Below are 26551 nucleotides of genomic sequence, written 5' to 3' on the forward strand. Positions count from 1 at the left end.
ATGAAGTTTAACTGAGGCAAACCGGCTATGCCATGCTGACGAGTCCTAATAAGGACGAAACAGCTGTCCATGGTTGCCGAACTGCACGGGTAATAGACTGTGCTAGCGTCCCGTCTTGGCCCGACTGGTGCCAATGTGTGTATGCTAGTGTGCTTCTAAAGTTCGCATTGTTTGTACAACTTCGTCAACGGCTACTGAGCTCAATAATCGAATCTAGGAGGAAAAGAAAAATATTGCACATTATCTGAAGCGAGAGAATTCTTTGCGATCAGAGACACCGCTGTTTGCTTCTGTTTTGTTTGGTTCCGTATGTGACTGCTGAGCTCGCCTTGCGTGACAGGGGGCGGTCTGAGTGACTGCGTGGGGGACTAGGGTCTAGACTCCTTTGCGTCTTTCCCGAAGGGTTGATCAGACGCTTCCATTGTAAGTTGAGATTCGTCTGAGAAGATTTCGACTAGAAACAGGTATTTATATCGCCTATTTCCACCCTATTTTGGCTATATTACCTATTTCATTATTGTATGGGGTCTAAAAGTGGATCGATTCATTTGTCCTCAACTGATAACTCTTGAGAGGTGAAATGAGTGAAATCGCTTTCGATTCGATTCCACTAAAATTCCGAAAGACTCGAAAAGTTTCCGAGTAAAAAAAATATATATTAAATGTACCTTTTGTTCCAAACGTTGTGTTTAGTATATTGGCAGTCTATATTTGAATTATTATGTGTTGTCTTATTCGTTGTTGTTGTTACAATGCTGTACATCAAAGGTCGGTACAGCTAGATATGCTCACTCTAGCTGAATCGTTAACCTTATAACACTTTATTTTCGCGTCAATTTAAAAAGCCAGAGTGAAGTTAGTTCCTTATTCGCAGTTCCTTTTTCGTCTGTTTCCTTATTCGCTCAGTTCCTTATTCAAATCCGGGGGGGGGGGGGGGGGGGTATTTACATGATACCTTTTAATACGAGTTGAAACAGTATTTAGGCATAACAGTTTATTCAGAACAAGTCCAACAGCATTTTCGTCGGGTAATTTTGGTTGCTTTAACGTGCTTTGCTGCTAACAAAGCTGTGAACATGAGACTCTATCTGCTACAAAAGGTCAAATTACGCAATGCGTGCGATCGCTTTCACAAATGAATCTAGCAAAAGAGACGAAATCTACCTCTCATCTAATAAATGTATTTGTATCTTGGGCTTTCTTTCCAAACGCATTATTATATTTAGAGGAGAAATATTCACGCTTTACTTGACTACGTACGCGTGTAGAATGAATTTGACCTTGCTAACAAAACCACAAATTGACAGATAGTGCTTGTTGTCAATTAACACCTTGGCTACTACATAAGGTTCTGACAAAACAAATAAATTAGTGCAGTGACACGAATAGGGAACTGTTCCTTATTCAAGTTAGTTTTCGCGAATAAGGAAATGGAATCTCCAAACGTCCCATTTCGTTTTACGACTTATCCTAATAAGGAATAGACTATGAAGAGGATTGTCAGTGTTTGCTTATCATTTCTCAATAAAGGAAAGGAAATTTCATAACTCCCGATTTCTCTTTAACTACTCCTTTCTAAAGAGTTCCCGAAAAAGGAAATGGCATTTCATAACTCCCGATCTCGCTTTAACTACTAAAAGGAAATGACCAGAAGGGGCGTGGCTATTCCCCCAATATTTTCTCAATTTTCTGTAGCGTGCCCCTCCCCCAATCTTAAGTGGCCTGCTATGCCTCTCGTAGAAAAGGAATAATAAATTTGCTTATGCTTTACTTGTTGTTTTTTAGAAATGACATCCGCCAGCAGGCGCCTCGAGGATGAGGTGACGTGCTCTATATGTATAGAGCACTTCAACGATCCTAGAGTGCTCCCTTGCTTGCACTCATTTTGTCGGCACTGCCTGGAAGAGCTGGCAGTGCACTCTGAAGGGAGAGGAAAACTTGTGTGCCCCCTCTGTAAGGCGGAATTCCAGGTAATCTGTCATACAGAAATTCATCCATTACTTAATGAACCCTGGCACAACTGTGTGACAAATATTTTGCTGTAACAAAGAAATGGATTCAAACGACAAGTGCATTTCGAAAGAGAAAAGCGAAATTGAATTCTTCTCACAAGAATTACTTTATGAGTATTGAATTATTAAAAGATGAGGATCCCCAAGCTAATGTTGTATTTTGCATGTTTCCTTCATAGTTACGTAAATATATGGGCGTTACAAAAAAATTGGGACAAAAACCTATAATAAAATACCTTCAAACTTTTCTTACCTGTTTTTGGACTTGTCATTCACATCCCTGTGAAGTTTCAATTCATTTGGGGCAATATTGAGCAATTGTAGTTCAACTATATTTACAGTAACTATGAATAAAACACGTAAAATACAACATTAGCTCGGGGAACCTATGCCCTCCCCTGAAACCATATGCAAACTCCGTTATAACTATATTTTACTGATTATTGTTCTAGATTTCCCCAGCAGATGTTCCGAGTTTAAAGGTGAATTTCATGATCAACAGTATTATCTCTGTTCTTCCTTTGTTGACATCTGAAGACTCCAAGAAGAAACCATCTTGTGAATCGTGTGATAGCGGCGAGCCTGCCCAAGGGAGATGTAACGAGTGCGACCACTTTGTCTGTGAGCAGTGCATCTCGGCTCATAAGAGATTACGACTACTACAACACCACACTCTCCTCAGTCTTGATGAGATCAAAAGCGGAAAGTTACTTTCGAAGAGCAAAACTTCCTACTGCACCAAACATGAAGGTGAAGTGCTGAAACTGTTTTGCGAATCTTGTAAGGAAGTAATTTGCCGGGACTGCACCGTCGTTGATCATAAAAATCACGATTACCTTTTCACAAGTGATGTAATCGCTCGAGAGAAAGAAGAAATATTGGGAAGAGCAAAAAAAGTTGCATCAAAACTCACCGATATTGAACAGGCGATGGCATTGGTAGAAGAGACTCAACAACATCTCGAGGAAAATAAACGTGCGACCAGAAGGGATCTGGATGCGTTCATTGATAAGCAAATAGGTACTCTTGAGAAGATGCGATCTGATCTTAAAGGGGGGATTGAGTCAGCTTGTCAAAAGCATGATAAGCAGCTGACTGCTCAGAGAGAGACTCTATCCATGAGACTTGCAAGTGCTCGTAGCAGTTTGGAGTTTGCTGAGAGAATGTGCAGAGATGCAAATGATGTGGATGTCTTGTCCATTAGGAATGAAGTGCTATCCCAGCTATCGAGTCTTGCAGAGAAACCCGTGGATCAGCCTTGTACGGAGGTTGGAGTTCGTCTTGTAGTGGATGAGGAGTATTGGGATTCTTTGTCAAAGAAGATCTCAGTTGATGTGATTTCTGTTGGTGAATCTGAGCAAACAGGTACTAATTCTCTAATACTGTTATGTAGGTCGGTCGGTCGGTCGGTCGGTCGGCCGGCAGGCAGGCAGGCAGGTAGGTACCCTCAATGGACTCTTGAATAGGCTTCCTAGTTTTACCTTTTACTACCATCTCGAAGGTCTTTCTCATGTTCAACTCCATTCGGTTCTCCAGCGCCCAGCGCTTGATGTTGGTAACTTTCTCCAGCGATGAATCAATCGTGTCTGAGCCAGATATCACAGGCGTACTTATTGTGATGTCATCCGCATATTTGATAAATAGAGAGTTGGCGCTAGCGTTCTGAATGTCATTTACCATGATAGAGAATAGCAACGGTCCTAGCACCGTTCCTTGGGGGACTCCTCTGCTGATTCCAAGGAAACTGGTAGCCATCCCATTAACCACAACTCGCTGCTTTCGATCGCACAGGAAGCTCATTATCCACAATCTGTTACAAAACTAATTATTGTTTAATGGGGAAGTACTTATCAGACGATGATCTTTTTAGTCTCTATGCCTGTATTTATTACCTAAATTGGCCATGAAAGCGGTGTTGTTCTGCTAAATACTTCGAGGGATGGCTGCTTTTGCAAATGGAGACAGTCGGCACGATATATAGATATATAGACAGTCTCTTTGGCAACATCAAATAAATTTTATATTTTACAAAATTATAGTCTGCAAATATCCTAGCGCACCTTCATTTAATTCAAATTAATTGAATAAATATTCCAAATAGCGCACAGACATCCCAAATGTATTTTCTGGGGACGTCAACATGTTTACTTCAAGCTCGAATAATTAATAGATTGAAAAACTTTCATTAGGGTATGCGAATAAAGAGAATACATTTTAAGAAATCGATGATAAGCGTGACAAATTCCAACCGTTCCACTTCTGAGACAATCTGTTACAAAACTAATAGGACCCTTTCCCTCCCCCTTCCTCAATGTTGGAGGGCAAATGATCACCTTGCTACTGCTTGTGTTTTGTGCTGAAAAATCGCCTCTAACCAATATTAATCGGGGGGAGAGGGTTGGCGGTTGTTCGTATGGGAAGTGTCCCGCTTACTTTTGTTGAGGATTGTCTGAGCAATTGATTGACAGGTCCTGGAACAGGAAACACTATCGTTGATAACGCAACGACAATACAACTATGCGAACGTCAAAATCAAACACATACAATTATCGTGCCAGAATCGCGCGTAAAAATGGACAGAAGCTTCAGAGACGACTATTTTTCATTGTAAACAATCTCATCTGTTTCTTCATATAAAAAATACCAGCTATGAAGAATTTATTATGTGAGAGATTTTCACTACAAATTTAGTCACGCAAGCTTGTCTCGGGGAGAAGGTCAATTCAATAAATTCATCTGTTTTACAATAGTTTTGCTAAATATCTGACACTTTGACACAGTTATGCTTGAAGAGTTCAAGCAAAGTGTATGCAATGCTTTTTCTGTGGGGCATTCGCTAAAATCGACGGCTACAGACTACGTCTTCTGTTCTTGCTTACGTGGCTCAACGATTAACACCAACGGTTAACCATTTTAAAATTGTTTAAGAAATGCCTTACGAAAGAAATTCGAACTCTAAAATAATACAGTAACAACTTGAGATTCAAGCTCATAAATTGACACTAGTTTTGTTTGAATGAGGGTTTGCATTTTGGAGAGAGAGCTCATGGTAGATGGTTGACCGTCGTTTTACTAAGATAAAAATAAAGTTCATTTTTATATAAACGGTCTACCACGGTTGACCGCTCAAAAAAGCCCTATTATATATTTCAAATCATTTGTAAGCTTCATATACCTAAATAGCTTTGTGATGGTAATAGAATAGACGAATGATTGAAGAAATCCGGCTACCATGAGTGAAAATAATGTTTTTCTAAAAATGGCAGACCGTACACGGTCCACACCCGCTTTTTTGCACCGCCATGCTAAATATATAAACACTTGTTGTGATGTTCATTGAAAATGAAATGAGACGAGGCTCTCATGTTTTCTACAACAGATAAACCGCCTATTTATCGCTTTCTTTAGTCGATTTGTTATTTATTGTTTAATGGGGAAATACTTATTAGGCGATGATCTTTTTAGTCTCTATGCCTGTATTTATTTTACCTAAATTGGCCATAAAAGCGGTGTTTTTCAGCTAAATACTCCGAGGGATGGCTGCTTTTGCAAATGGAGACAGTCGGCACGATATATAGACAGTCTCTTTGGCAACATCAAATGAATTTTATATTTTACAAAATTATAGTCTGCAAATATCCCAGCGCACCTTCATTTAATTCAAATTAATTGAAAAAAATATTCCAAATAGCGCACAGATATCCCAAAAATATTTTCTGGGGACGTCAACATGTTTACGTCAAGCTCGAATAATTAATAGAGTGAAAAACTTTCATTAGGGTATGCGAATAAAGAGAATACATTTTAAGAAATCGATGATAACCGTGACAAATTCCAATCGTTCCCCTTCTGAGACAATCTGTTACAAAACTAATGGGACACTTTCCCTCCCCCTTTCTCAATGTTGGAGGGCAAATGATCACCTTGCTACTGCTTGTGTTTTGAGCTGAAAAATCGCCTCTAACCAATATTAATCGGGGGGAGAGGGTTGGCGGTTGTTCGTATGGGAAGTGTCCCACTTACTTTTGTTGAAGATTGCAGTTCTTGGTGTAAGGGTTGATGTCGTATTTTGCCAGTTTATTACAGAGAATATGGTGAGGGACAGTGTCGAAGGCCTTGCTGAAATCAAATGACAAGGCTCTAACAAAATCTGCATCGTTGTCTAACTGCTTGGGCCAAAAATGTTGGCATTTGATCAGGGCCATTGTTGTGTTATGGCCTTTCTTGTAGGCAAATTGGTCGGGGCCAATTTCCGACTTAAGAGTGGAACAGAGTTCGTTTCTGCAGACAAGACGCTTGAAAATCCTCATGATGATATTAGTCAGTGAGATTGGTCTGAGTTGACTACACTCTGTCAGAGGAGATTCCTTAGGGATGGGCGAGATGTTCGCTAACTTCCAAGCCATTGGGACAGTTTGTTGTTGGAGTGAACAGTTGAAGATATTTTTGACAACAGGTGCAAGATGGTGAGAAAAGTCGCGCCAGAGCAAGTACGGAAATTGGTCAGGCCCTGAGGCAGTTCGTTTATATGTGATAAAAAACTCATTACATCGCTCTCACTCACTGTTGGGGTTCGGGTGCCTTCAGGTATCTCCAGGCGCACGGGGACAACATATGCCTTATCAGTATTGGTGGCTTGAAAATGTGAGTTGATGATGTCGGGTGAAATCACCGATGATGATGATGATGATGCGCGTTCCCTGTGTCTTCCGGCCAGTTATTCTATTGGCTGTCTCCCACCATTCTTTTGAACCGCATTTGTGTTCCTTATGAACAGCTTCCACCTGATTACTCCGAATAAGAATGTTGATACACTCTTGGCGCCTCAGAATGTCAGCACGGGTTCCTTTATGCGCGATTCTGTTCCTGATGTTACAAAGGTGTTTAACCAGGGGGGACATGTAAGGTGGGTCTCTGGATGAGACTTTTGACCCTAATGAGCGGAAAACATTCATTGAACATCGACCACAGGCTCGCATTTAGCAGCTCCACACTCTCCTCTAGGTTAGCAAGATTTTTAATAGGACTCCAGTCGAAAACATTTGTTTTTCCTGATCAAATAACTGAAATCCTCTGCTATCAAACCTCTCACTTTTCAAAAAATTAATTTTACCTTTGATTTGATTTGTGCATTGTTTTTTTTTTACCCCCAGTAACTCTATGCCTAAATTTAACCTCGTGGTAGTGTAAAGTAATTTTTGTTTTTTTAATCATGTAGTTTTCATTGTATGTATACCCCGAATTATTTACATTTATTACATTATGAGTAGCGACTGAAGGGATCAAAGCCGCAGTTCTTCTAGAAATAATTGAGACAAATTTAAAGCAGAAACTTCATAGGATACCAGATTCACAATTTTTAAGCACCAGCGTTTTGCGACGAGTAGAATACATAGAAGCATACCATAATAAACATGTCTTTATTCATAATATTTCCTGATGGTGCAATTCAGTTGCAGATCTTTTGCTTAATGGTAGTTCTACAAAAGGTGGTTACGGGTTAGGTTTATTCGAAAGATTAATGGTGATCAAGTCCAGCGTTTGTGACACTTCGATAATTTGTCCTATTTATATATAATTTTCGGCGAAGGGATTTTTATCCTTTCTGTAATTGACAGAGAGTGTCTTTTGACACAAATCTAATCCTGATGGTGGAACTTTGGGCCCAGAATACTATAGGAATCTTGATTTGGGGCAGGACTAAGTACGACCACACAACAACAGCAGCAACAATTTGTACTAACCCTTTGGGTGACACACATATACACTGACTTTATTTGTTTGAGACATGATGAGGATAAGGAATTGTGCCTTCTTGATAAAAAGAGTATTGGTTACTTATCTGGTGATGGTGTAACTCCGTTTGTAGGTCTTGAGCAGTCCGCCATCCTCAGCGGCAAAGGTCCAGAGTACCTCCGAGATCTCTTGGGAATCCTGAAGCCCGTGCAGCAAAGTCCCAAGAGTCGCTGGGTCAGATGTTTCTCAGCAAAGAGAGATGGCTGGGCTGCCAGGACCTTCCACGAAAAATGCGACGGCAAAGCGCCGAACATCGTACTCGTAAGCGTTGAAGGAAGATACGTGTTTGGTGGCTACTCTGACGTAGCGTGGACAAGTGAGTACACTAATGAATACGAGAAGGGTCGTATCAGGGTGAGCGTCGAAATGTCTGATCATGTTTGTAAATTATTGTTTGTAAACTATTTTTTATTCATTACCATGAACTTTAAACTTAAGACTTGCAGTACGTTTTCCTAAGCCACCTTCCACCCAATATGTATTAAGTCATATGATAAAAGGATTGGATAGACAAATATAGATATAGTTTGTTAGCAGCTACCATGGTATTACATGAGGTGAGCTCGTTAATTTTGCTGTTTGGTGCAGGAAAATGTTTTTACATAATTACAAGATTTTTCCTTGGACAACCCTTAAAGTAGGTGTTACTAAAATCGAGAAATTAAACAGAAACTCTGGATATCTTAGCGCAATTACATTCCAACTGCTTCTGTTATTTATTTCGTGTTACATCGCAATACTGTAATTCAGATGCTTCCGAAAGCAGTTTCGTGTCTACATCGCAATACTGTAACTCAGATTCTTCCGAAAGCAGTTTCGTGTCTACATCGCAATACTGTAATTCAGATTCTTCCGAAAGCAGTTTCGTGTCTACATCGCAATACTGTAATTCAGATTCTTCCGAAAGCAGTTTCGTGTCTGCATCGCAATACTGTAATTCAGATTTTCCCCAAGGAAGTTTCGTGTCTACATCGCAATACTATAATTCAAATTCTTCCGAAAGCAGTTTTATGTCTACATCGCAATACTGTAATTCCGATTCTTCCGAAAGCAGTTTCGTGTCTACATCGCAATACTGCAATTCCGATTCTTCCGAAAGCAGTTTTATGTCTACATCGCAATACTGTAACTCAGATTCTTCCGGAAGCAGTTTTATGTCTGAGTATCCAGAGTGAAGCCGGCAGAAGGAAGATCTTAGGACCCAAGTTTATTTTTCTTTCGATAATCTTTCTAATAATCGTTTCATAATTTATCGTGTTTGGGGACAAACACAAGTTTGACAAGGGATGTATGTTATAGGACGGTTTGTTATATTGTTTAGGTTATAGGTTATTGTCGTCTAGTATTTCATGTTCCTATCTTGAAGTTTTATTTATCTTTTAAGGATAATTTTGATTTTGTTTACAATTGATGGTTTCCTAAGTCTAGATTTTAGCACGCCCGTGGACCCTCCGCATCGATGACCTTTTGGTGCGTCTAAATCCAGGGAGTGTACAGTTTCTTATACGTGGCGAAATCTCCGGTTTCTTTTTGTTTTGGAAATTTTGTTTGAACAGTTAAATTCTTTCTAAATTGTATGCCACCGCCCTCACCCCTTGGTTTAGACATCTATACTTCTATCGTTATTTCAATTAGGCGAAACTGTTGTAGACACGCGCTCTTTCAGCATGCGCAGTTAAGTTTTAAAAGTTGCTTCATCGTTAGTGTTATTTTAGAGTTACCTTGACTTCATAGATTATTCTGTAAATAAGCAGGGACGAGAGACCAACTCTGTGATTTCCCACGCCCTCACGCTTTTGTCTGATTGGTTCGTTTTGCCAAATTTTCTCCGTTTCCTCTTGAATTGTTCTACATTCAAGATTGTTTTACATATTTCCATTCATGTGGGACCACTACATGGGTATCTGTCTGGTCCAAGGGTATAAATATAGCGAGCCTAATTCTGTACTTATGCTGCTGCTGTGGCCAAACATTTGGAAAGCATTGAAAAACGCCAGCCTTGCCTTCATCTTCATCTCCGTCTAAAGGATCCCGGCTTGTGCCCCTAACATTAATTCATACAATGGGAAATAATTTTGATTATTTTTGCTTTCTATCTTATGCTAATTAATAGAATTTCGAATATTATTTTTTACCGTTTTTTTTTTGACTGAAAATACAACTTTGAGCTCCATTGAAGGGTTGTGGGTAAGGGATCAATTGTATCTTTTTCCCATCGGCACTTCAATCACCATCCTTAGATGTATTTCACGGTAAAATAGCTTGGCATTCACTCATCAGAGGAGATACTAGTTATTATATAAAATGTGGTAGGACTGTATTTCTATTCCTTTTGATCAACTTTTTGCAAACACGGCATCTAATAAATCTCCATTAAAATCTCTAATAAGCCCCTGGCGATTATTTCTTTTTGTCTTGACAAAATCTGCTCGATTAGAGAGAGGGGCTTGTTTCAAAACCTTTTTTTCATTTTCTGACACTAGGTATTTCGGCCCCTATAAAAGGTGTTAAAAATTAGTGCTTATTACTCGTACAAAAATAGATAAATCTAGCAAGAGTCAATTGTTCCTTTTGGAAAGATGTTTCTTCGGGGTTAGGGGTGAAGACTCAATTTCCTTGAATTTAAATAATACGAGTTCGGCACGGTTTTTGCTGTTTTTATTCTAGTTTGTATTTTAAAATAACGCATTTTGTTTTATGTTCTTTAAAGTGAGTGACCGTGGACGGCAGTCTTCCACCAAGTCATTCTTGTTCACGCTGTGTAACAAGAATGGCTACCGCCCTGAAAAGTTGCCATTGAGGCGCACGCCAGATAGAAACGCCATTTGTGACTACACAAGATGCGGTCCGGTGTTTGGTGGTGATCATGACCTGTTTATCGCTGACAACGCGGGGGGTAATGAAGGGTCCTATACGTGGTCACAAACGTACGCTCGTCCCCAGGGCGCCCCATCTGATGGCCCGTGTGACGTCTTTGCTGGCAAATACAGATTCACACCCGACGAAATGGAGGTATTTCACGAGGTGGTGGACTGAATACAGCTCTGAGCGTCTGTAAAGTGACAATAGACATAAAGACGTGTAAATATTTGTTAGTTGGTACTGTGTCATGAGAATAATGTATTTTGAATAACGCTTCACCATCTTGTGATGTGACCCGCGGTGCATCTTGGGTAGCATGTAAATCACAAAATATCACATGCTGTGAAAACCCCGCTAGCGAGGGTTACGGCACACTTTACTTTAGTCCAACCTTATTTAAAAACGTGTACATCTCGAGTTTATATATATCCGAATTTTATAACACAAATGCAAATAGTAAATTTTAATAATTATTCCTATAAGCTGTTAGAAACAATATGTTGTTTGGTCTAGATAACCACGTACAAGTTGTGTGTGTGTTTTTTACTTCTTTTTTAAAAATTAAGAACGATGCCTAACCCGTGTGTCTTTGCGTAGAGGGAAGGGGAAGGGACTCCGATATTAGCAAGGTACAAGGCGAGGAAGTGCAATCAGAATTTATTAGATGGCTCCTGGGGGTAAATAAATATTGAAGCTCAAATGCGTGCCTGGTGGAGGCTGGTTGACTCCCTTTGCGAACTCAAGCAAAATGCAGAGCATTGAAATATTGGGGGTTCTAAGAAATTCAGACCGTACGAAACTTTCTAATGTAGCGATGCACGACTCTTTATGACGCGGAAAAAAAGAATTTTAAAAACACACAATTAAATATATTTAAGGTATGGTAAACCACACCCGACGCAGAAATACCAATAAATCTTATAAGACAGAGTCTGACATATATAGAACAACAAGTTAAATGAAATTAATAACTATGAATAGAAAGACCCTCGACATAAAACCAAATTGAGAACATTAAGGAAATTTAAGAGCGTTCACATTATCTCTCCCAAGTTAAAATCGCAGAATTGCGTTCACAAAGTTTATGCCCAGTGCACACTAGCGACATATCGACGTTACGACATGGGCGCGCGCACTCTTATCTTCGACATAACGACATAAGATTAAAAAAACATGTTTTTTCTTTTATGTCCTGATGTCCATGTTGTTATGACGGGCTAAACATAGTGCGCGCGCCCATGTTGTTATGTTGCTAGTGTGCATTATTAAGCAACCACAAACTAGCTATCAAAACAGGACGACACAAAACCCCTGAACGAAAAACGTGCCCAATATGCTTGGTCAAAGTCGAGGACAAGGAACAACACTGATAAAATGCCCGGCATATAATGAATTAAAGGAATGAATAAATATATGTTTTTTTTTTTAAATTCGCAACAAAACAGATTTGAAAGCGATTGCTCAGTTTGAACCAGGAGAGCGCGACAAAAGAAATAGTTCAATTTTTTTGGGAAGCAACAAAAATAAGGGAAAGTGCGTTGTAATTAGATCTATAATGACATCGCTACAAAGTAAGATGATGAAAAACATCAGGGATAGGAGAACGACTTGAATACCTGCTGTCTTTTTTAATATGAATGTATTCGGCAAAACCCGTGAATCAAAGATGAAAAGGTGCCCAATAAAATTATTGAATTGGATGACGGGGGGGGGGGGGGGGGTCTGTTCGCTTCTATCGTGTTCGATATGTGACTGCTGAGCTCGCGCGCCTTGCTTGACAGGAGGCGGAACAGAAAAACAGATTTGGCGTGTGATGAAAAACGAGAAACAAATGAGACATTCCTTGGAAAAGTAGATTGGACATCAGTTCGGGCAACAAAACAAAACTTTAAAGAGTAGCAGTATTTGAAACATGACTAGCTTGAATTGTAAAGACCGCCCCACAACACACTTGTAAACTTGCAATGCAACGGTGTTTTCGCGTTTTCTGTAAGCGTATATAAATTCGTGGATGAATAAAGTTGCATATCTGTACCCTGTTGTTGTGGTGGAGTGGCCTCTCTATAAAATTATACCACTTGTGAGGGTGGTTGTTGTGGTGGAGTGGCCTCTCTATAAAATTATACCACTTGTGAGGGTGGTAATGTCACCAGCTTACTTCCGGTAGATTACGTAACTATCTCCAATCATTTGTAATGGTACGCGAAAAATATTACAAAATTGTAAAAGCAGTGTGCCTATTAGAAGTTTCTTTGAGGAGGTGACTGATAATTTAGAGCGCATGGTCTGTTAAATAGCGCGGATTCTAATAGATTCTTTCGTTTTTCGCCGGTTGAGGTTTCCGTCTGCCAACAGTGAGCTTTCAAACAGTGAAATTTTCCAATGCTGCTTTAACTAGACGAGTATTCCAGGGGTATAGAATTATCGGCTATCGCTTTTTTGGGGCAGTGAAATTTTCCAATGCTGCTTTGACTAGACGAGTATTCCAGGGGTATAGAATTATCGGTTATGGCTTTTTGGGGCAGTGAAATTTTCCAATGCTGCTTTAACTAGACTACTATTCCAGGGGTATAGAATTATCGGTTATCGCTTTTTGGGGCAGTGAAATTTTCCAATGCTCCTTTAACTAGACGAGTATTTCAGGGGTATAGAATTATCGGCTATCGCTTTTTGGGGCAGTGAAATTTTCCAATGCTGCTTTAACTAGACGAGTATTCCAGGGGTATAGAATTATCGGTTATCGCTTTTTGGGGCAGTGAAATTTTCCAATGCTGCTTTAACTAGACGAGTATTACAGGGGTATCGAATTATCGGTTATCGCTTTTTGGGGCATTGAAATTTTCCAATGCTGCTTTAACTAGACGAGTATTCCAGGGGTATAGAATTATCGGCTATCGCTTTTTGGGGCAGTGAAATTTTCCTGGAGCTCTGCCATCCCATGCACCCTCTGTTGTGCTATTACTTCATGCGCGAATATTTATTCGGCTGAAATCTTTACCGTTTTTTTTTTGTCAGAATGGCTTTGTTTTCTAAAAATTTTGCTCTTGCTTTTCCTATTTTTGTTGGTATTTGTCAACCCCCCCACACTTTAAATATCAAAAAGTCTATCCCTTAACATAATATAAACACACATTTGCATTTTTCTAGAATAACCCGGTCATGCCTATCGTAAATAGGGACATTCGCTATAAATCACGACAAGTGTCCCAGTTTTGTAAATGATACTAATACTCAGACAATATAATTCACTGATTATCGAACCTGGCTAATATTTCTCCTACCTCATATCTTTAAACCCTAAGCATTTAAATACATCTTCTAGTGACTTTAAATAATACAACACACGCACATGAATATTGGCCCTTCTTATCGCGCTGTTTTTGACACTAATGACTAATGAGAGAGAGTTTAAAAATTGAAATATCTTAAAAATTGCTTTGACCATCCACAATGTGCTATCACATTGTATTATTTCCTTTGTTGATAACATTTATTATTTTATTCACATAAGTGCAAAGTAAACAACAATATCTATTTATGCTATCATATGTAAAACCCGCCCCTACATACTCTGCCAAAAAAATAATTGGCGTCCCAACAATATCCGTTACAATAACATTAACAATACTTATAACATGATAACTATCGCGACCAGAGGAGCTTATTTCCTCAGCTATGCATAATACAGCTTGAAAAAGAGTGGTCAGTTCTTACAAAAGCTCATCACACCGTCTTTGATAAACTTGATAAAGTTACTTTCATCTTGCAAAATAACTTCAGGAATGCTTCCCAGTTTTATTTGACGAGTTAGTATACAAATGGTGCACTGGGGTAGTAGTGCGTTACTCCCCTGGGGGTCTGTAGCGCATATTGCTAATCGAGCATACTTTACGAAGTCCTCATTAGCAACCTAGCGAAAAACAACTGACGAAGGTCTCTTCATTAAGAGTGCGAAACCGGTCTTGTAAACGCTATAACCGCCCGCCGATTTTTCATCAAACGATGACATCGGAAGGCACCTTAGACGAGATGAGCGAGCCCTCAGAAAAAGCCAGATTTAGCCAAAGTGCACTTTGAATTCTACCAGTTACAGTGGCGATTCTCGGCAGCCTCAAATCTTCCTGTTTGATTTTAAGAAATCTATTAAAACAGGAGTGAGCTGTACTGCAGATATGTCCTAAATAACTCTAAGAAACTTAACATGCACAAAGAAAGCGCTTATGTCAGGTCGAGCAACGCTCCTATAGACGTGAAACATTAAAGAACGACAAATTCCACCACAAAGACATATAATATGTCTCCTAAGGCTTTTGTCACCTCATAAACCACGTCTAGCGTATATGGTCCTCCGTAGATCTATTTCTGCGGCATATAACGCTCAAGCAAAAGTGTAATCTCAAAGACACTACGCACTTTATTTACTTCATCAGAAGTATATAAAAGGGCGAAAGATTCATTGATTTAAATATCTTTGATGTCCATAGCTTACTGAAACTTTTCAGTACACGCATTCTCTTCTCTTGCCACCCTCTTAGTTATAAGAAGGGTTTGTGTCTAGGGAGATGGCCTACGTCCGTTGAGAACAAATTTCCCACTTGCCACCTTCTAAGCAGAAATCCGCAACGGTTACGGGATTTCACAACATACATAACGGCGAGTGTTCAATTCACGGACAGGCAAAATGCGTTTTGAGGCAAACATGGCATCTAATAAACGAATCTTAACATTTTGTCATGAGGTTCCACCCGGCTAAACAGAATCTTCTAAAGATTCTTATAAAAAACTGGCAACTTATCACGGATCTCAGCCTCATACGGCTAGAATCTTTAATGAACCTATAGTCTCTTATAGAAAGGAGAAACCGCTTATAGACTTTTAAGTCAGAGCGACAATCTCCCATAAAGGACTAGGTATCAAAGCAGATTTATTTACAATTGTGGCGGGTGTGGCTGTTGGCAATATTACACAACAATTCCCTGCCCTCATCGTGATGAATTCTGGATGGAAACCCGAACCGAGGTATTAAATCATCATAGATCTTCTTCGCCACCGTCGGGGCCGACTTGTTTCTTGTTGGGTAGGCCTGACAGAATCTTGTTAAGTGGTCCACGAAAAGCAAGATGTACACATTTCCACGGGAACTTTTCTCTAGATGGAGGAAATCAATGGCAATAATCTCCAAGGGTGCAGCTCTTCATAAACTAGCGATTTTAATTTTGATGGGAGGACCAACTGTCTTTTTGTCTTTGTTTCTCGCCAAAGTGTTCCGTCGCCATGGTTATGGAGCCTACTTAGTTGCCTTAAGAGTACGTACTTCGCTGTCCCAATACTTCCGGTCCTTAGGGGATGGATGCAGTCCTTTCAGCTTGTACTCCATGACTTTCTCGATAACCGGGTCCTCTTGTTGGTGTTTTAGTATCTCATTTGGCGTCATTTTTTGAATCGTAGTTGCGTCGTAATTGGTTCCGCGCTTACTTCGCCATACCTTGAGGTGACTGTGTTGACCCACGGACTATTGTTTTCTCGGTCTTCACTCAAAGGCTGCATCGCTGCCATCACACTCGCTCTGTCCATTTCTTCAGTGCAACAGGTCATCAATTCTTCCGGCTCTAGTGGTAGTCTAGACAGCGTATCTGCGTCGATGTTCATCGTCCCCGGGCGGTACTTGATAGTGAAGTTATAGTCCGCTAACTCCGCTACCCACCGGTGACCTGTTGCGTTAAGCTTAGCCGTGGTTAACATATAGGTCAATGGGTTGTTGTCTGTGTAGATTGTGAATGAAGGCGCATAGCAAAGGTAGTCTCGAAACTTCTCCGTAATGGCCTATTTAAGAGCGAGGAACTATAGCTTTCCTGCGTGGAGGTGATAGTTCCTCTCTGCGGCCGTTAATGTCCTTAAAGCATATCCCAGAACCCTGAGACCGAATGTTTGCTGCTGATAAAGTACGGCGCCGAGACCGTCTTTAGACGCGTCAGTATGCAATATGAAAGGCTTCTCTGGAAAGTCTGGAAAGGCCATAACAGGCGGGGATGCCAGCTGGGAAATCAGAAATTCAAGTTTCTGCTGGTGACACGGAAGCCAGTTAACTGGATGCTTGTGTTCTTACCTGACACAGACTTTCTTCTCTGGTACATCTGGTCCTGGACTTCCTCGGGGGGTGACAGTAAGTCGTACAGTGATTTGGCATGACGCGAGAAGTCCTTTGATATACTGTCGATAATATCCAAGGAAACCCAGAATCTTTCTCAGCTCGCCCACAATGGCTGGCCTTTTCTCTATCAGTGCATTGATAGCAGCTGTGTCCGCCGGATCCATACTATAACCACTTGCTGATATGATTATCCTAATGCTGATATGATTCTCCTAAGTATCTCACCTTTCGCCTAAATAGTTCGCATTTAGACGGTTTTAGTTGATACCGTGCTTCTTAAGGTATTAAAATACCTGCTTTATATCAGCCAAATGCTGGGAAAACGTCTTTCTATATACCAATACATCGTCCAGGCATTCTGATTCTATTTCTTGGGATGCCAATAATACTTTCTGTCTCAGATCAAGCAAAATGACAAGAAAATCTTAAGGGGACTCACTAGAGGCTTGGACGGCTGTTGTCAGCTGTGAATACAGCTCGGTGGCACTTTTCTCCTGGTAATGTGCCCTCAACATTCTTCTTGTCTGGACTAAATTCAAACCCTGTTTACCCGTTCTCAAACAAAGACCTGGGTTAACTGCTTTTCTGACAGCTCCCATAATTTCTTTCTCAGTATACCCATTACTTGTGCCTGCTTTAATTTGATGTACTAGACTTGAAAAGCTGAGGTGATCTTTATTGAGCCAATCTGACCGGCAATCTTAAACTCTCTTCGCATAGAAAACTGAGGCTTTCATTCAACAAATTCTTCACTGCTTCCAAAATAGCCTGTAATTTATCAACTTCCAATTCCTCCTTGTCCAGGTAATTGGTAATTGCCTGTATTACTTGTAATGGATTTCTCTTCCGGTCGCCTTTACTGATATAACACATTTTTTTATAACTTTATTGTCTGTATTACACCGTAAAAACTTGATCCGGCTATATCAGGGGAAAACGTCGTGCGCGTGTTTGATCGTTCGATTCCTATACGATTATTCGGGGCTTTAATCACTGTTTTGCTCTAGTTTTATCAGGTTACAGAGTTAATTAATATAAAGATTTAGGCACTGCCTAAAAGCGGAGCCAGCATGACTTTTTTTCAGCATAAACTTGTGTAGAATCCCCCTTCTCTGCACTTTCATTATGCATCATGTTCCTCCACCCACAAAAACGGCACAATATGTTAAACATATAAAGATTGCATGTTCTATAAATACTGCAATCATTATTAAAAGGTGTCCGTCTAGGGAATAAAAGCATTTATTGACATTACTAAGGATATCATTAACTAAACTATACTTGATAGACAACTGATACAGCAAAATTAGCAAAATAAATTTATGCTTTGATTAACAGGGAAGGCTTTCAGGTGTGAAGGGAGGTCATATTTATTTTAAAACGAGGATCAATTATAAAAGTTTCTCACAAAAAACTGGGTGCTATTTTATTCTCTACAAAATTAAAAACAATAAACAAATACATTACAAATTGCTATACATTAATTATATCAGCAAATCACACATAGTGGATTTGAGGTAAAAGTACTCATTCCCTGCCTGTACTGTCCCAATTTCTTTTACTTTTTTAAATTACTTTACTTAACTTGCAAAGATAGGGCTTTATCATTTTCTTATTCTTGAGTAAGTTTTAAAGTAAGCAAATATTAGAAAAATATCTTCAACCTTCTCTCTTATGCTTTAAAATGTAACTTTGCTAAGGGTGAATTAAAGCTAAAACATAATAAGAATAGGAACATCCACAAAATATTAAATGCATTCTTCGCATCCCTTACGTGAATGTTTGTGTTAGTTAATTTACCTTCACACAATTGATAATACTTTGCTAAAATAGTATATTAGTGTTAATGTAATGTTATTTACCTAGAAGTAACGTAAAGTAAACACTTAAGGATACTGTAGACCCGAGCGGTAATTACCCCGATCGTCCTGGCAAAACGCGATAAATTTTAAGTGCTTTTGTCTGGTCCAAAGTGCTTAAACTTAAACAAGAGGTAAAAAACCTGAAAAGAAAACTCAAGGTGAGTTTACACCGTGTGATTATGCTGAAGTTGCAATACTTATGACAAAAACGAAATGGTTGTTATTGGTTAAACGGCGGCTTCGATATTCTGAATCCACTCCCTGGATATGAGGAATTTGGCTCTCAAACATAGGAAATATTTAGGCACAAATTCAAATTATGTCATTCGGTACTTTTCTCCTGCCCGGCCTGGATTTTATGATTTTGGTAATTATGTATCATATATTAGTAGCCGAATGCAGTGAATATAACACTATCAGCAAGTAGTTTTGGATTTTTAAAGGCTGTTACTGTGCGGTTTTTGCACATTGTAATAGTCCTCTCCGCTGTTATCACATAGAGAATATTAAGTGTTCTTTTTTGTATTTTTATAGGTTTACAAAGATGTTCCTGCAGAGGATCAGCCCAGTCCAGTGGTACGTCGATAAAACATCAAACAAACAATATAACCGGAACATAGAACTCGTATAGACTATATACATGCCTGATTGCTTATACATTGATTTTAGTTGTTTTCAATTAATTGTTCAATTTATTATTTACAGTCACAACAAAAGCAGAAAATTAAATATCTGTCAAAGCCCCTGGAAGGGGTGAAGAGGCTCCTGTCAGACCTCTTTACCGAAGAAGAGCTCATGCGGTGCACACTGAAGGGGAAGGGAAGGTCCAGAGGGATGCCCTGGACCAGCAACAAGATGCAGATAATTTATGGTAAGTCACAACAGTGCGAGAAATGCAGAAAGGTATCACTTACTTAACTGCAACTACCATTATTTTTGCAGGTGCAATGAGGGCAAATTACGAAATGACTGATGAGAAAATGGACCAGCTGATTAGAAATCAGCAAAATCCTTAAAAGACAAAACCAAAAAATTCCTTAAGTAAAGCTAAGTGAAATGTCCATTAATGGTCCATTAATAATCATAGAGATATTTTAGCTTGCCTTGCAATTTTTGTTGTATACCAACTTTTTGTCGAATTTGGTTTTGTCTTTTAACGATTTTTGCTGATTTCTATAACGTTATAGAAGTCACTGTTCACGTTGTATCCGAAAATTATAAAGTTGATTATCAAATTTTGAGATAATTGTAAATTTGTTCTGTATTCTAAAAATAAAATTATTTGCTGGAAAATATTGCTAGCTATTTGTAATAAATTACCGGATATCCAAGAAAAGCGTATAATATTCTGCAAAATGACAATATTTCAATAACAATAACCTCAATTTCCTTCAATTCCGAAAAATCTAATAATATCCGATTATGCATTCACTAAAATCAAAGAAAATCCAATATTGTCTAAGAATATCGTTCTTTATCGCAAAAGGAACAACGCATCTATGCATTCCCTGTCACATTAATGCATATTCCAAAAATCGCATTATATCCAATTGGATATTCCAGAATATCGTAGAAAATCCTGTTTAAAGTAAGACTATGCCTTTTGAGATATCCTAGAATATCCTGGAATATCGGTCCAAATTTACCGTGAAAATTCACACCTTGAATATCCTAGGAAATCGCAGGATGTTCTAAGATGAATATCGTGAGATATTCAAGGATATTACAGAAAGTCTTGGAATATCCCAGTTTCATTTCGCACGGGAGGTGCCGCGAGAGAAGTAAGCATCGAGCAAGGTCTCGTCTTCATTGTCTCTTTCCTCATCAGTCGTAAGCCACCTTCGACCAATCTACTCCAGCGATTTATTAGGTACCCGGGGATCTTCTGAACCAGCCTCTTGTTCTCTTCTGGGTCGTTAAGCACGTTCAGAAATTGTGAGGCTGACATGGCTGGCTCGCTTGTTCTAGGAAGTCTGAAAACTTCCGTAGGCTGACGCCGTCGTTCGCCTGCACTCTTGGCCACTCGTGTAGTCTATGTCGATATGGGTCGGCCAGAAAGTACGGGTTGCCATAGCGGCGAGTGAGCATTTCCTTTGCTCGATCGCTAGACGATGGTGTACATTGCGTTATAAAACCCGAAGTCGCTTCCTTAGCTTCGCCGGCCGCATATCTTCCGAGTACAAACGTTCCTCCGCGTTACTAGACTGACGCTCTACAATGTTCTCAAAAGCCCTTAGACACCTCGGAAACTCTAATTGGTTCCCCCTAAAGATCTTTGGCTCGGGAAGAGGGAGCCTGTGGCGCGAGTTTCGCTCTGCGAGGAGGTCAGCTAAACGTGTTATCGAGTCAGTGTTCTCTGCGGGAGGGACAGTATATTGCTCGATAGAGGTACACGAGAATCGGTTTGTGATAGAGGTAGAAGTGGTCTTTTTGAATTATGGAGAACCCTTGGCTCGGAATTAACTTGACTTGCGGGGTGATCGGAATTCGGGTTGGATAAATCGAGCGTTTTTGTACTGCCGGAAATAGAACGTAGCTGTTCCTCTAAATAATCATGTAAGCGGTCGGCGGCGTTCCCCGTAATCTGCTCGGGATTCTGTGCTTCGCTTTCGACTTTCTCGATAGCCTGTAGTTCGGCTCTTGTCGCTGCTAACTCTTTGAGTATTTCGATTTGTTTGAGTTCTTTCGTTTTCCCCCATTTAAACATGTCAATGTCTAATCTAGCTGCTTTAGCGGCGATATCCGCTCGGTAATTTAGAGACCCATTGCAGGTGCGCGTCTCGATGTGCGGCTTGCCCTTGACCGGTGGAACCCAGCAATGCTCGGTGCCTTTCGAGAGGACAAGGGACAAGTTTTTACTGTAATGGATTTCCCTTCCGGTCGCCTTCACTGGTATAACACATGACACGACACCGACTTGAACCCAATTTGCCTTTTTTTCATTTTTTTATAACTTTATTGTCTGTATTACACCGTACAAACTTGATCCGGCTATATCAGGAGAAATCGTCGTGCGCGTGTTTGATCGTTTGATTCGTGTACGATATGCGGGGCTTAGCACTGCCTGGCTCTAATTTTATCAGGTTACAGAGTTAATTATTATCTAGTACTGTTCGCTACATTACTGCTAATTTTCCCTTCTTTTCAGGTTTTTGGATGGTTTATTCGTTACACAGTTCAGTTAATTTCTATTCGCTCAAAGAGCACAGTTTAAGTCTCACCGTGTTTTCTAATTCTTTTGCCATAATGCTTCTTACTCACCTAAATCACGCTCTGAGTCGCCAATATGTAACACCCGCGATTCCTTGTGTTATTCCAGTTATTTATTTAATAATCCAACTCACAAAAGTCTACTTTTTTTCCGATCTAGAAACTCACATGGGAAAATCGTCCCACAATGCATTTCAAACAGGTCGATCCAGGGGCGCGCGGCCGAAACCGCAACAGGTGGCCCCTACACATATTGTTTAAACAAACGTATTTTGAAGTCAAATAGAGTGGGCTATAGCTATACAATATCCAGACATAAAATTAGAAAATTTTTTATCAAGATCAACAACACTACAAATACAACACAATTCTCTAGTTGTTTATTGAAATTGTCCCATAAAAATCAATACTGTCCAACACTGTCTCACATTGGCCATTTGTCATTTGGAATGGCCATTTGTCAAGCGCTAGTGGCAAATGGCCAAATGGTAATATATGAAGTAGATTCCGGCTACGAAGCGATTTAAGACCGGCCTCAAGGATTTCTTCCAATATTTATTATATAAAAACATTCTGGAATAGATCAATAATTACAGCATTTAGGCTAGATCTCGGGCATATTCCTACACATTCCGATCATAGTTGTGAAGCGATAGAGATTTACGAAATTAAACTTACAAGCAATGGAACATACACTTGAATGAATAATTACTACTACACAAAACATACAAATCATGCGCTATAAAGCTAATATAACTTGATCATGGTACCTGAAGGGTGGATTCCTGCGCGGTCTTGGCTTAAACTTAGCTCTGCTCTAAACTTGCGATCTCCTCATGTGCTCTATTGACTCTAACTGGTCTCAATTTACAGATGCCTTTTAAGCAGCAATTATCAACTTGTGTCAATCAAACTTAATTACTTACATATTGAATCAGTCACTTAGAAAACAAACAGTGTCCGATGCGCTATCTACAACAAATCCTCGGGGGGCGCCAATGAGAAGGCGCTATTTGTTACTCTGCTTCGCATATCAAGCAGCAGCGCTGGACGGACCTCTGATATTCCGCTCCGTTGGCTGTCTTGACTCTCACGTTCCGTACGAGTGCGTCTTGCCCGGGGTAGGTCTCCACGACGCGTCCAAGACTCCATTTTCCACGTGGCGCCGTGAAATCCACTAGCAGGACAACATCTCCGACGCTCATCTGGCGACCTTTCTTCTGCCATTTGGAGCGGCCGCGACTGATCAGCGTTGGAACGTACTCTCGGATGAACCGTCTCCAGAAGTAGTTGACGATGGTCTGCACGAACTGGTAGCGCTTCCTGAGGTTCTTTTTGTGTCTTCGTATGGACCATGAGGGGTGTTTACCGACGCTCATCCCAGTAGGAGGTGATTCGGTGTCAGGGGTCTTGGATCGTTGGGGTCGTCCGAACTGTAACTCAGAGGGCGGCTGTTCAGGATACTCTTCACTTCGGCGAATACTGTAGCCATCTCGCTCCAGGAGAGTCTCTGCTCTCCTACGGTTACGTGAAGTGAGTGCTTGACTTGCTTGACCAAACTCTCGTACATTCCTCCTTGATGGGGACTGTAGGGGGATATGAAGATCCAGTTGAACTTGTGCAGCATCGCAAAGTCTTCAAGACACTTCTTCTCATCGATGACTAGTTTGCGGAGTTCTGCTTCTGCCCCTACAAACGAGCCTCCGTTGTCCGAGATCAACGTCTCTGGCCATCCGTGGGTTGCGGCGAATCGTCTAACTGCTTGGACAAGCTGACAACGCTTCCGCTGATGTGTTCTCCACGATTTTCAAGTGCACCGCTCGTACGGTCGCACAGGTGAAGATTGCTCCCCATGCCTTGATCGATTGCTTTCTTCCATACTTCAGTCTGAATGGCCCGAATAAGTCCACTCCTGTTATATTGAAAGGCGGTGAGACTAACTGCAATCTTTCTTTCGGAAGATCAGCCATCATTGTAGTGTGTGGCGGTTGCTTTTGTTCCCTACAAGTCACGCATTTTCTTGTGATCTTATTTGCACGATTTCTCCCTCGTAGGATCCAGTACTTTGCACGCGATTCAGACAGGGTTCTTTCTCGCCCTGCGTGATTCGTCATTTGATGCATCTCTCTCATGATCAGCGTCGAGATGTGATCCTTTGCTGGGAGGAGTACTGGATACACTTGGTCATACGGCAGGCTGGTCCTGGTCAGGCGGCTCCCTACCCTCATCAAGCCATCCTCGTCTATGAATGGCGACAGATTCGGGTAGTCTTCTGTCTTCATGGCTCGCTGACTGAACCGCAGCCAATACTCTTCAGCGGCTTCGATTTCTGCAGGTGCTAGGTGACTAGTTTTCTTCTGCTCTGGGTTATTCACACTGGACTTGAGGTTGCTTACAAATCGCATACAATATGCGGTGATCCTCACAAGGCGACTCCATCTGGATTGGGATTGCGGATCTAGTAGTGGTTCCTCCTAGACGGCGGCGGCGATTGCACTTACTGGCGTCTCTTTTTTCTTTTCCGGATCTTCTTCTTCTGGGGTTATGACTGCCTCACTAGGCCAATCAGCTCTCGGTTTCTTGAGGAAGGGTTGACCGCTCATCCATCCTCCTTTGCTTAGCTCTTCAACAGTGATGCCTCTGCTTAGGTCGTCAGCTGGATTTTGATCCGTCGGTACATGTCTCCAGTGACCTTGTTCCCACTCGGACTCGATCTCGGCGATGCGAACACCTACGAAGGGCTTGAATGCAGAGGACCGGGATCTTAACCAGGACAGGACTATCGTGGAGTCCGACCACAAGACGACGCTCTCCGGCTTTGTCTTGAGCTCTGAGACGATGGTTTTCGCGAGTCTGGAGGCTACGAGAGCTGCCATCAGCTCTAGTCTAGGGACTGTTGATTGGCGCAGTGGTGCTACTCTGGCTTTCGCTGCCACAATGCGGACCTCTGGGCCTTGCGGAGTCGGCCAGACAAGGTAGGCGACGGCGCCATATGCCTTACAGCTTGCGTCGGCGAACACGGTCGCCTGCGTTATAGGGCTTGAGACATCTCGGGATTTGGACCTCCTTCAGGCTTTCGATCTCTTTCAGTAGTGAAAGCAACATGGCACTTGTTTCTTCTGGAAGGGGATCGTCCCAATCGAACTGTTCTGCCCTCCAAACCTCTTGCAGCGCTACTCTTGCTTTGATCGTGACGGCTGACGCGAGGCCTAGAGGGTCATACAGCCGGGAGATGCTCGAGAGTACGGATCTCTTCGTCAGTGCTTTCAACTTCAAATCCCTCGAGGCGAAGCTTATTGTGTCTCTCTGCCGGTTCTATCCTACTCCGAGAGTCTTCGTGCCTTCTTCCCCATCGAGATTGACTGTTGGCGTCCCTGATGCGTGTCCGGCATTGTTTCCGGGTGGGGGTGGCTGGCTTTGCACTGCAGTATCTGACGAAATCCACTGCTTTATCTTGAAACTTCCTGTCGACAGAACGCTGTCAGTCTCTTTGATGGTCTTCGTGGCTTCCTCTGCGGTTGAACATGAGAATATCAAATCGTCCATCTTTTGAGCAGGGTAGCTGCTAGCGGGCTCTCTTCACTGTTTTCATCGGCCATCCTTAACAGCACATAGCTGGCCATATCTGGGGATGGTTTTTCGCCGAAGGTCACTCTCTGAAGGGCGTAGAAAGCTGGCGGTCTTGAAGTGTCTAGGTCTCTCCAGAGGAAGCGATGGACTTGCTTATCATCCTCCGGAAGGCAGATCTGAAGAAACATCTTTGAAATGTCCCCGACACAAGCAACCTGGTCTTCTCGGAAGCGCAATAGAACGCCGAGCAGATCACCGATTAGCCCTGGGCCTTTGTACAGGGACGAGCTGAGAGACACACCCTGGTACACACTAGCGGGATCGAATACTATTCTTAAGGGGGTGCTGTCTTGCTGTCCGGTCGATATATGCCGAAATTTGGGAGATAGTAGACTGGCTTGACGGGCCTCTCAAGTTCCTCTTGGGTAAGCTCTCTCGCCCAACCGTTTTCTTGGTATTGGACGATTACCTTTTGATACATGTCTGCCTTGTCTTGGTTTTTAAGCAGACCTGTCTCTAGTGACCTTAACATCTGTTCTGCGAGTGGACGGTTGTCGGGGAGAAGGGTTTTATCTTGTTTCCACGGTAACCCAACAATGTAACGGTTGTCTTCTTTTCTACAGGAACTCTCCATTAGCTTAAGAGCTTGCTTGTCCTAAAACGACATCGGCTGCTTCGGGCATGCGCAGTCATTTGCTTGTACCCCGAGTGTCTCAAACTTGTAGAACTACAAGTTGGTAGTTCGTACAGCCAGGTTGACTGGCTGTACGAAGCTGACGGAGCAGATCTGGGACTCTCTTCGCTTATTCTATGAACCAATGACATACCATCCGAGCTTCGTCTTCTTGGCTACTGGTTGGAACGGTGTTCCTTGGCGTGTTTCTTCCTCTGCGTGGATATGGCTGTAGTGGACACCTAAGATGAGATCAACTGGACCGGCTCTGTGCGTGAAATCGATGCCACGAAGGTGATTGAATGAGCTTAGCCATGTGCGATCTATGGGAGGAACATCGAGCACTGTATAACTGATCTCGTGGGCTTCAATCTTGAATTCCTCCGCGGCGTCGAGACCAGACATCCAAAACTCT

The 26551-nt window shown here is 41.3% G+C and overlaps 1 protein-coding gene across 3 annotated transcripts in view; it reads left to right on the top strand.

Moving 5' to 3' along the window:
• The window catches only part of LOC116612999, a 59952-nt gene that overhangs the window by 16476 nt on the left and 16925 nt on the right, over positions 1 to 26551 (top strand). The window contains exons 5-11 of one of the 3 annotated variants that reach the window (XM_048722230.1): positions 1786 to 1970; positions 2465 to 3377; positions 7882 to 8124; positions 8397 to 8445; positions 19218 to 19259; positions 19389 to 19554; positions 19626 to 20014. In XM_048722230.1, the coding sequence (XP_048578187.1) occupies positions 1786 to 1970; positions 2465 to 3377; positions 7882 to 8124; positions 8397 to 8445; positions 19218 to 19259; positions 19389 to 19440 (1484 nt within the window). In that variant the 3' untranslated portion in view covers positions 19441 to 19554; positions 19626 to 20014. Of the gene's footprint in view, positions 1 to 1785; positions 1971 to 2464; positions 3378 to 7881; positions 8125 to 8396; positions 8446 to 10518; positions 11249 to 19217; positions 19260 to 19388; positions 19555 to 19625; positions 20015 to 26551 lie in introns of those variants that run through there. The other 2 variants (XM_048722229.1, XM_048722228.1) reach the window with 2 other exon arrangements.

Source organism: Nematostella vectensis, chromosome 14, assembly GCF_932526225.1.
Source record: "Nematostella vectensis chromosome 14, jaNemVect1.1, whole genome shotgun sequence".
NCBI classification, from domain to species: domain Eukaryota; kingdom Metazoa; phylum Cnidaria; class Anthozoa; order Actiniaria; family Edwardsiidae; genus Nematostella; species Nematostella vectensis.